This window comes from Scophthalmus maximus, chromosome 12 (genome assembly GCF_022379125.1).
Source record: "Scophthalmus maximus strain ysfricsl-2021 chromosome 12, ASM2237912v1, whole genome shotgun sequence".
In the NCBI taxonomy this organism is placed as follows: Eukaryota; Metazoa; Chordata; class Actinopteri; order Pleuronectiformes; family Scophthalmidae; genus Scophthalmus; species Scophthalmus maximus.
In genome coordinates, this window is record NC_061526.1 from 17673732 (window position 1) to 17684688 (window position 10957).

Consider the following 10957-nt stretch of genomic DNA (forward strand, 5'->3'; position numbering starts at 1 on the left):
CACATTTGAGTCAGCACGAGGATGGTGCAATATGTAATGTATTGCAGTATTTGAGGCTTTTCGGCAGCAGAGAGATCCTTTTTCTTTCCCATATGGCTGGAAACCTGTGGCCTGCTTAATAACGTGGAACGTCCTTCTCAAGTAGTTTTCCTTTGATTGGGCTCACCTGGCAAACCAATTAACTACAGCAGGTGTCTGAGGTTGATTTCATCATCCAAAGAGCACTGGGACACAATACCGTCCATGAGTTTAAATGAAAAAGTAATGTTTATGACACTTGAATCCAATTTGGAACACGGTTTTTTTTTTTAACAGTGCTTCTGACTGTTCTTTGTGTTTGAATTTGTCCGAACGCGAGCACATGCCGGACATTGGCAGGAAAGCGCAACCCGACAGAATCAAAGCTGTCTTCACGGACATCCTCAACTCTTTCCGAGTCGGGCTGTTGTTCCGTCGTGCTGCAAAGCTGCCGCTGTCATACCTGTTAATGAGAAGCCCCCCATCATCATCAAGTGCTTTGAAAGGCTGGTCGTGGCTCATGTGAATTCTGCCACCCCCCCTTGACCCAAAGAGGATGTAATCTGTTTTGCTCTTCAGCCAGCCCTCACCCACCTCGATACCGAGAAGTCGTACGTGAGAATGCAGTTTGTAGACTTTAGTTTGGCATTCACCACTGCAAAGCACCATTCTGAGCGCGGTGGGGGTGATTATTGTTGGAGATGAGACCCGCTATAGGAAGGAGGTCAGCCATTTTGTCGAGTTGTGCGGGGATAAGAACCTCTTGTGAACATGGACAAGACCAAAGAGGCCACCCCACTGACCGTCAATGGTACTGCTGTGGACACTGCATCACTGGCGCCCCCAGCCACCCGTCTGTCAGGAAGCTCAAGAACTGCACTGGTCCTGTCGTCGGTGCCCTCTACATGTATTACATTTAATCTGCACTCTTTTTATTTGTAGTGGTTTCCTGAGCCGTTTGCCCGAGACAAACGGTTTTCCAATTCGTCTGTACGTGTGGAACAATGAAGTTGACTTGAGGGGGAAAAAAAGAAAGCTCTTACCTGTTATGTCGTAGGAGGTGCCACAGTCGGACAAGGGCCTCAATATGTAACCCCATTTAGTATGCGTTTAATAATAATAATAATAATAATGATGTGTCTGTCTGTCTGCCTGCAGGGTCACGCTCCCTGGCTCCACAGCTCCAACCCCGGCCTGGAGAGAGTGAGCGCTATAGTGTGGGAGGTAAACGAGTGCAAGAAGGCCGACATGTCGGTCCTGGAGATCAGCGGCATGATCATGAACAGAGTGAGTGAGCGAGCGGCGGCAACAGACACGTCAGGCTTTGCAAAGTGCCCGTCTGAACGCGACGTGTCTCTTCCTCCCGTCTCAGGTGAATCTCTACACCCCCGGTATCGGCTACCAGGCGTTTGGAAACCTGGTTTCGGTGACGCTGGGTCTGGCGCCTTTTGCGTACAGGTAATGCTGCTGCTGCTGCTGTGACAATAAACATTAGCATTGCGGGTGCAGAACATGGTTATTTCTTTATTGTCTGTGATGACTCCTTTCCGGGCCTGGTGGCGCACAGTCGTTAGGGTCAAAGACCCGCAGCTGTTTGTGTCCGAGGTAGCGCCGTCGATCGCTGGAGCGGGTGCGCTTTGCCTGTGAAGGGTACAATCAAAGTCACCCGTGCCCCTTGTTGCAGTACTACACGACACGCACTGAGTGGCATGGCGGTCAGGGTTACTCACGTGCTCGGCCTCCTACGAGGACTCCCTAGAAGACTCCCATGTCTTTGTCCGTCTTCGTTCGGCTGCCGCTCCGGCTGACGCCTCGCGCACACCCCGCGCTCTTATGCCCCTGCTGCAGCTCCTCTGGCAGCAGCAGCAGCTGCCGCCAATCCGTCGGCTGATCGCTCATGCCACGCACCTGCACGCGCACCACACACACCATCTCCTCCCCCTCCCCCTGCAGGCTGGCCCAGCACAGGGACCTGGAGCGGCTCACGGCCCTCTCGCCCCGCCACCTGCTGGCCGTGGCGCTGGGGGCCGGCTCGGGAGCGCACGCGCCCCTGGTCGTCGCCATGGTCGCGCTGAGCTTCCTGGTGCGCGTCTGCCTCGCGGGGCTCTTCTTCTTCCTGCTCAGCGTGGCAGAGAGGACCTACAAACAGGTGAGGAGGAGGAGGAGGAGGCGCCCACCCTAACCCTAACAACCAACCCCACCCCCCCCTTGACGCTCTTTGCTCCTTTCAGCGGCTGCTCTTCGCCAAGCTCTTTGGACACCTCACCTCGGCCCGCCGGGCCAGGAAGTCCGAGGTCCCCCACTTCCGACTGAAAAAAGTGCAAAACATCAAAATGTGGCTGTCGCTGCGCTCCTACCTCAAGAGACGGGGGCCCCAGCGCTCCGTGGACGTCATCGTGTCCTCGGCCTTCCTCCTCACTCTGTCCGTCGTCTTCATCTGCTGTGCCCAGGTATCGCCGTCGCTGGCGTCGGGGGGGAAACAAAAACCCCAGACAAGTTGACATGCTCCGCAAAGCGCCTCAACTCCCCCCCCCCCCTCTCTGTCTCTCTCCCCTTTCAGCTGCTCCACGTCCACGGAACCTTCCTCGAGTGTCACTATAACTGGGAGCTGCTCATCTGGTGCTCCAGTCTGTCTCTGTTCCTGCTCAGGTTCGTCACCCTGGGCTCCGAGACCAGCAAAAAGTACAGCAACACCTCCATACTGCTCACCGAACAGGTACGCGCGCGCGCCCCCCCCCCCCCCCACGGCACCTTCACAACCCCCATCCCCCGCACGCTCACGTCCGCCCCTTTCGCAGATCAACTTGTATCTCAAGATGGAAAAGAAGCCAAACAAGAAAGAGGAGCTCACGCTGGTCAACAACGTCTTGAAACTGGCTACCAAACTACTCAAGGTGCTAACCCCGCCCCATCGTCTCATACACATATACCTACGCGTACGGTGACGTCGTCCGACTAATGTCTCTCTCTCTCTCTCCCCCCCCCCCCCCCCCAAGGAGCTAGACACTCCCTTCAGGTTGTACGGTTTGACCATGAACCCTCTGCTCTACAACATCACCCAGGTGGTCATCCTGTCGGCTGTGTCGGGAGTCATCTCGGACCTGTTGGGATTCAACCTGAAGGTACGCGCTCGTCTCTGTCGCCGTTCTGCAATGCCGGCCTGACGTCCCTCGCTTGAAATCTAACTGCACTGTGGCTTGTTTCTGTTCGCAGCTGTGGAAGATCAAATCCTGACAAGAGGAAGCGCCACCGTCTGACTGACTGAACCGCGCATCGCGTCCACCTTCTCACTTTGTGCAATTCGCAAACTATTTATTTACCCCCTCAGTGTTTTTACTTGGACTTTTTCCAATCCTAGTTTGTTTCCATTTCCTGTTACAATGCTACATTTTACCCCTCTACAAAAAGTATTACCGACGTCGCGATAGTCTAGGCTCTGAGCTGCATTGTTTGCTAATTATTGGACTCCAAAAGGCGCTGGTTGGAAAGTTGCTATTTACGTCCGGCGAGTTTCTAAACTAAACGGGTTTTTTTTGGATTTTACCATTTCAAGGTTTTTAAGCCCACGTCAGCAGGCCCCATTGCGGGGACTTTTAACTATACCCCATGACCCCGGCATTCATTCGCACATAATCCGTCGCCATCACACTCCGCTCCACCATCCGGACAATGGACATTTATAGAAACGATGCTCGACTCGACTATTTCCATCGGCGCTATTTCAACGCCAATCGCTTCATCCCCTCGCCGGCCCCCGTGTACTTTGGGACATTCGCAGACGCGCGGCTACTTTCCAGCGGACCCTCGAGGCCGTTTCACATCCGTACCCCGGTACTCCTCTGCCCTCGCGCGCTGCCAATGGAGATATGCACTTTAAACGGAAAAAGTTACATCTCGTCAGAGCGGTAGCCCCGAGTGTCCCATCGCCGCTCTCAAAGTTCGCCCCGCGCGGTACCTAAAGTATCTTCAACGTGATTAAACTGACGGCGCGCCCCTTGTCGACTCGTCTTCAGTGTGTTTGAGGAAGACCAAAGTGCTTATTGTTTGTCTCTGCTGAGAAAAGAATGTATTTGCAGCATTGTGCTTTAAAGTCCCTTTCCCTTTGGAAATACTTGTTCACTTTTTCTCGCGTCACGGTTGCTTGTTTGTTTGTTCGTTCGTTCGTTCCTCACGCACGTGTTTGACCATGTTTATAAAGGAACAAAGAATTGTAAAATGAAATGAATCAAAGTTGGGAAATATTTACATTTACTCGTGTGTTTTTTTGGCTCAACTGGTCTGTCCACAAGGTCTACTTTTTGATAAGAAAAATAAAAAGAAATGAATGTCGACTCGCTCGCTCCTTCTTCTTTCCCGTTTCTTACAAACTGCAGAGGGAAAAAAGGGCCTCTGAGGACAGAGCGCATGCAGGGACACCCGAGGAACAAACGGTTGGTCGGGTTCAGCGTCACGCCAGGAACCTCCTCCACATTGGGAGGAGCGCAGTTTCTTTTTTGGGACGGGGGGGGGGGGGGGGGGGGGACCCACATACAAATCACGCTGTACGGGACAGGACTTGAAACCAAACACTCTTTCCTGACATTACCAATCGAGTATGACAGGTCTCGTAGACTTCTGTAGAAATGGAGTTGCCTCCGCTTGACTTTCCACACGCCAAACACAAGTAAACAATCCAGCCACCGAGTCTGCCCGCAGCGCTCGTTTGGTTGTTCATGTTCTCGTCGGGGGGGGGGGGGGATATCTGGATATAAAACAGACGCAATAGCAACGCAGCTGCCTCTGACACCCATCCGGACGAGTTGCTACGACGACCGCAGGGGGAGAAATACGAGTCTGGCCTCATCTGTCACCAGGCCTGCTGGGTCCTGCCGTTTTTACCGATGCCGCCTCCAGTCGGCCAGCAGTCGGCTGCCAACGTGTTGGCTGACGGTTAGCGGCTATATTCAGTCTACTTCGGCCTCTAAAGTCCACCCCCCATCCTCCAGTCTCAATATTGAACCGTCAAACGCACCGTCTCTTAGGCGATCGCATCTCAGGGGCAAAAATTGACTGTGTGTGTCTTACTGACACCTGGCACCAGCCAGAGGACTATTTTGCACTAAATGAAGCTCGTCCTTCCGGCTATCGTTATTTGGAAGAATCGCGGGGCTGGCTTAGCAGTGATACGCCGCTGTGACTATTCTTGTCATTTATCGGCCACCCAGTGAACTTCTGGCCTCGCTCTGTACCATATTATCGCACACGGAGATTTAAGCATTCACGTCGACGCCCCCTCCTCCCCCTCCGTCAAAGTGCTCTGTAAAGGAAATGTATTATTATTATTACTATTAGACCTGGACCAAGTCTTCCTCAAAAGCCACGACGCCAGTACTTCTCAAATGGTGGGGGCGCGCCTATGAACTGGAGCTGTATTTTATTCATTGGATAATTTTGCAAGAGCATTATTCCAATTATAATTATATACATTGTAGTTTGTATTTTTCATTTCATTTGAACCTATTGCACTGAGAGCTGAAAAACGTTAAACTGTTATCGTTTAACTCATTACAACAAACGTTTCCAATTAACTACGAGCACTTTTCTGCATTTTCCCCCTCGACTGAGAACCGTACCGTTGCGCCCCTAGTACGCAAACTGTATGGAGATGGTCTTCAACTATTTAGTTTTTCTTTGTTCTGTTCAGCTGCAGCTGCAGCGTCAGTTAGCGTATGCAAGTCTTTTGGCCCCCCCCAAAATAGATATATATTGTGCTCATCGAGTCTTACAGTGGCGTTGTCGCATAGCCCTACAATAATCATTGCAACACTTTGCACGCTCGGCGGACTTTGTCAAATATATAGCATCTAATGAATATTCAGTGCAAACAATGGGCAGGAAATCAAAAGCTGGGATTTTGGAAACCAAAAGCAACCCCTGCGTACTGACCCTCAATCGCACGCTCTATACAAATAAAGTTCTCGGATAATCGTCTATTTGGAAAAAGACTTGAATCTACAGATTGAGACTAAAAACTCCAATTAACTCGACTTTACTTTCCACACTTTTATTTTTAGCGCCGTGCAATCTGCCCACTGTGGCGTATTTGTACAAATTGATACCACGACTTTCTAAAAACCTGCCGCCAGGATCGCTTCGGCAAAAGTGCCCGCGGGTGAACGGCTGGATTTTACTCTTGTAACAATTGTGCCTTCTTTTGAGAAATCAGACAAACATTTTCTAGTGACCAAACTGCGGCCAGACAAATTCAGACTACAGTGCGGAGCTATTGCCATTGTCTCTCTTACAATTTGTACTTTGTCTTTAGAGGGCACAGAAAAGACGACACATTTCTCACTTACCTCCTGCTGGTTGCTATCCGGCCATGCAGAGAGTTTTGGGGGGTATCCGGGTCTGACATTTCACCCACCGCCTGGGAACAGAGACAGTTAGAGGAATTTTATTCGTGGGGCTCAGCACGTGAAATAAAACGCCCATCGATTCGTGTGACCGACTGATCGAGAAATAGGCCGCGGCGGAGAGGACGACTACGAACAAACCGGTATCCGTCGCGGGTTGCCCGGACCGTCCTCTCCACCTCACGCTGGACAGACGGCGGAGCGCCTTCTCCAATAGACTGATTCAGATTCCCCGTCGTACGGACCGCTCCAGGACATCTCTCCTGCCGCGTGCCGTAAGACTGTACGACACCTCACCTCCTCTGCCTGACAGACAAACTCTGAATCCCGGCACATGACATTATTCGTATTCGCGTCAATTCTTCACGTCTCTTATTCTCTTTTACATTTATTTGTGTGGGTATATATATTTAGTGTGCTGTGTGACACGTGCCGCTGCTACACGGGAATTCCCCAGCTTTGGATAAACAAAGTATTCAATTTCATTTGTATAGCGCCATATCACAACGTACATTGTCTCCAGGCACTTTACATAGTGAGGACAAGAATACAGGGAAAACCCTGTGGAGAGAAAAAACTCCCTTTTAGCAGGAACAAATCTCTGACGGAACCAGACTCAGTTGTGTGCGGTCATCTGTCTCGACCGGTCGGGGTGAGGACAGAAATGGGCAGAAAGAGGGTGGGAGGAGAGAAGAGACAGAGAGGACAGTTGTACAACCGCCGCTTTAATCTGTACCAGACTGATACTTGTAATTAACAACAAATACAATTATGTTGTTGTTATTATCAGTGACCATATTCATATTCATAACAATAACAATAATGACGGGTTTGGGTCCTGCGGCTCTGGGGTCAGAGATACACTAGGAGAGACAGAAAACACAAACGGGGTTAGTGACATGTCATGTAGATACGTGGGGGCAGAGAGAGAGACAGAGAGATGGAAAAAAGTGGGAGAGGGACAAAGATGCTCGTGACGCAAGTTGCCCCAGCAGTCTAGCCCTATAACAGCATGATACCGAAATGGTTTATTAAACACTGTGATCTCTGTAAGATATGATGGAGCTCGATTATTAAGGGCTTTGTAGGTTAGGAGCAGTATTTTGAATTTTACAGGAAGCCAATGCCCAGATTCCAACACTGGAGAAATATGATCTCTCCTTCTAGTTCCCGTCAGAACTCGCGCTGCGGCATCTTGGATCAATTCCAGGCTTTTCACAGACTTATTGGGGCGTCCTAGCGGTAATGAATTACAGTAGTCCAGTCTACAAGTAACAAATGCATCGACTACTTTTTCTGCATCCTTTTCACATAGGATGTTTCTAATGTTCTGGATATTGCGCAGGTGAAAGAAGGCTGTCCCAGAGACTTGTTTCATGTGTGAGTCCAAAGACATGTCCTGGTCAAAGGTAGCTCCAAGGTTTCTCACAGTACAGCTGGAGGCCAAGGTAATGCCATCCCAGGCAACTGTATGATCGGATAATGTTTCTCTGAGGTGTTTAGGGCCGAGTATAATGACCTCCGTTTTTTTGAATTTCAAAGTACAAAAATAAAAGTCATCCGGGCCTTTATGTCTTTAAGACAATCTTGAAGTTTGTCTACCCCATTACTTTCATCTGGCTTAATAGATAAATGCAGCTGGGTATTGCCTAAAGGAAGCATATATTTAGTGAAAAGTACCCATGTCTCACTTTTGTACGAATGGAAGATTTGTTATTAACGTTAACAAACTGAAATCAATCAGATAAGCAGGACTTGAACCATTCTAGTGCTGTTCCTTTAATCCCAATGTCTTGTAGTCTCCGTAACAGAATTCTGTGATCTAAAAGGACGAGAATAGAAACGTGTCCACTGTCTGAGGCCACCAGAAGGTCGTCGGTTACCTTCGGTAGTGCTGTTTCTGTACTATGATGTTTTCTAAAACCTGACTGAAAGTCTTCAAGCAGACTGTTCCCGTGTAAATAGTCGCACGACTGGTTAGCGACAGTTTTTTCAAGGATTTTACAGATAAAGGGGGGGTTTGATGTGGGTCTAGAGTCGCCACCTTAAAGGCCTTTGGTACATAGCCTGTCAATATAGAGAAATGGATCTGATTAAAGGTAACGCATCCTTAAATAGCCTCGATGGAATAGGATCTAAAAGACAGGTTGATGACTTGGATAAAGTGACGAGTAAAGTCGGCTCAGCCAGATCTATAGGGGACAAGCATTCTAAATATTAATTAGGCCATACTGTTGGTTCAGAAGCTACTGTACTGGACACTGTGCTATCAGTGCAAAGGAGCTGGTACATTTTTTCTCTGCTGGCAATAATCTTATTAGTAAAGAAACTCGTGAAATCATTGCTACTTAGAGTTGGAGGAATAGACTGTTCGGTCGAGCTTTTACTCTCCGTCAGCCTGGCTACAGTGCTGAAGAGGAACCTGGGGTTGTTTTTATTTTCCTCAACCGCTGAAGAATAATTAGTGGTTCTGGCTTTCTTACATGTGATGTAACTATTTTTCCAGTCTAGGTGAGAATCATCTCGACTATTGGAACGCCGCTTCCTTTCTAACCCACGTGACGTCTGTTTTAAAGCTATCCTCCTCTGTTTGACTGTCTTCTTTTTCAGAGGGGCGGCAGTGTCGAGTGTGGAACGTAGTGAGGCTGCTGCACTATCAACAACGTCATCAATTTGTGTGGGAGTAAAGTTTTGATACCTATCCTGCACTGTGTCGACGAATGGCAGTGGAGTAAATAACAAAGAGTTCAGGGTTTTGAGGAAACACTATTAGATTGTCAACGTCTACGCCATAGGTCACAGCGAGGTCGAGGGTGTGGTTCAAACAGTGAGTGGGTTTGTTTACGTGTCGAGTAAAACCAATCCAGTCTATGAGCGAATTAAAGGCAGAACTAAGACCGTCGTTGGCAACATCCACGTGAATGTCGAAATCACCCACTGCAATAACTTTATCTGTGCTAAGCACCAACTCAGATAAAAAGTCCATTACATCCAGTACATTTCCAGCTTGGGTGAAAGAGGCCAAGAGTTAGGCTTTCAAATGAGTTGAGGGTTGAGCAATAAGTCTGATTGGCAGATTGCTGCTGCTCTTCCTCCTCCTCGGCCTTTGGTCCGAGGAATACGAGTATTATTATAAGAGGGAGGTGTTGATTCGTTTAAACCGACATATTCTTCCATCAGTTATCACATCATTCACTAACAAAGATTTAGATGGGAGCGACCTCATATTAAATGAGCCACATTTTATTGTTCTATTCTTAGGTTCATTTATAGGCTTTGTGTTGCTCTTTATGAGATTCGTGTGAATTCCACCTCTTTTATTTACCTTTGGTGTCGATAGTTCAAGTGGTCGTGGGGCATGAATAATTTCTCTGGGGTTTCGCGGGGGCGACTGCTGTAATAGAAGCGCAGAGAAGCGTGTAAGACTGCAACTCTGAAATGTCACGGGTTTGACCGTCTAGGTAACCGAGTCAGGTTTCTACCAATGACAGCTGCACCATCCAAAGTTGGATGAATGCCGTCTCTCCGCATCAGACCAGGAATTCTCCAAAAGGCGCGCCACTTATCTATGAAGCCCACATTGTTATCTGGACACCACCTCCACAACCGGGGGATATCTGGATATAAAACAGACTCAATTGTCACAATTCTCGCATCAAAAGCCGCTACGTCACTTCCCAGATATTATCTCTTTGCAACACAATATCACAAGATTGTCTATCTGTACGTCTGTCTTTCATTTCTTCTCCAATCCATCAAATGTCAAAACATGGAATCTAAATCTTTACAATGAAGCATGTGCACATACCTTAAATTAAGGATTCTGTGTGTCTTTTTTTTCTAAATGTACACAAGTAGCACCTCTAAATTCGTTGTTCTGGTCAGTTCAGCTGCAGCTTCTAGCAATAAGCGGGCGCTCACCAAGTCTTACAGTGCATATAGAATGATTTTTGGGCCCCTCTCCCTAGAATAATTAATTAACAATCAATAACCTTCAACTCTGCTTTAAGGTCCGAAAGTTTCGTACTTCAATGACTTTATACAATATATATAGCACATTATGAATATTCAGTGCAAACAATGGGCAGCTCATAAAAACCTGGTCTTTCGGGGGCGTCGGTTATGCTAATTTGCCATCAGCGGCCACCTTCGCTCTCTCGCGCGCGCACAGGCGACGTACAAACGGAGACGAGTCCGACGTGGCCCGTGCGTGTGAACTCGCGGTACAGACAGACGACGGTCATTGCAGGACCGCAATCGCACCGCCGCCAACTGCACGTGCGTTACAACCCCCGAGCGGCTAGGCGTGTTAGCCAAGTGCTAATGGAGAAATAGCAACGACAGCATCTACTCGGTGGTGCAATTGCGAGATGCAGACAAGTGACGTCGATTCGGCGACGACCAGGCCGTGTGGTGTCAAAACATGTACAGCACACAGTCACAAACGTACATGGCAGAAGAACACACAAACCACCGACACTCGAGGGTTCTGGTTGACTCACCTGGAGCCTCGGCGGGTCGCCTCCTGCTGCTGCACGTCTCTG

At 48.8% G+C, this 10957-nt stretch overlaps 1 protein-coding gene and 1 long non-coding RNA gene across 12 annotated transcripts in view; one reads left to right on the forward strand and one right to left on the reverse strand.

The window, feature by feature from the left end:
• Nucleotides 1-4349, forward strand: part of LOC118318461 (protein PHTF2) — a 27520-nt gene extending 23171 nt beyond the window's left edge. For all 10 annotated transcript variants that reach the window (XM_047335898.1, XM_047335900.1, XM_035648175.2 and 7 more), the window contains 8 exons: nt 1177-1305; nt 1391-1476; nt 1972-2167; nt 2250-2468; nt 2579-2734; nt 2817-2912; nt 3015-3140; nt 3232-4349. In XM_047335898.1, coding sequence (XP_047191854.1) covers nt 1177-1305; nt 1391-1476; nt 1972-2167; nt 2250-2468; nt 2579-2734; nt 2817-2912; nt 3015-3140; nt 3232-3252 — 1029 coding nt within the window. In that variant the 3' untranslated portion in view covers nt 3253-4349. The remainder of the gene's footprint in view (nt 1-1176; nt 1306-1390; nt 1477-1971; nt 2168-2249; nt 2469-2578; nt 2735-2816; nt 2913-3014; nt 3141-3231) is intronic.
• On the reverse strand, nt 1993-10647 carry LOC118318521. Of its 2 annotated transcripts, none has more exons than XR_004795744.2 (5): nt 10513-10647; nt 6555-6733; nt 6357-6427; nt 2376-2480; nt 1993-2134 (listed from the first exon to the last, which is right to left on the reverse strand). It is a non-coding gene; the product is annotated as an uncharacterized LOC118318521 (long non-coding RNA). The 2 variants fall into 2 exon arrangements; XR_004795748.2 differs by having other exon boundaries at nt 6551-6733.
• Nucleotides 10648-10957: the final 310 nt, after the last annotated feature.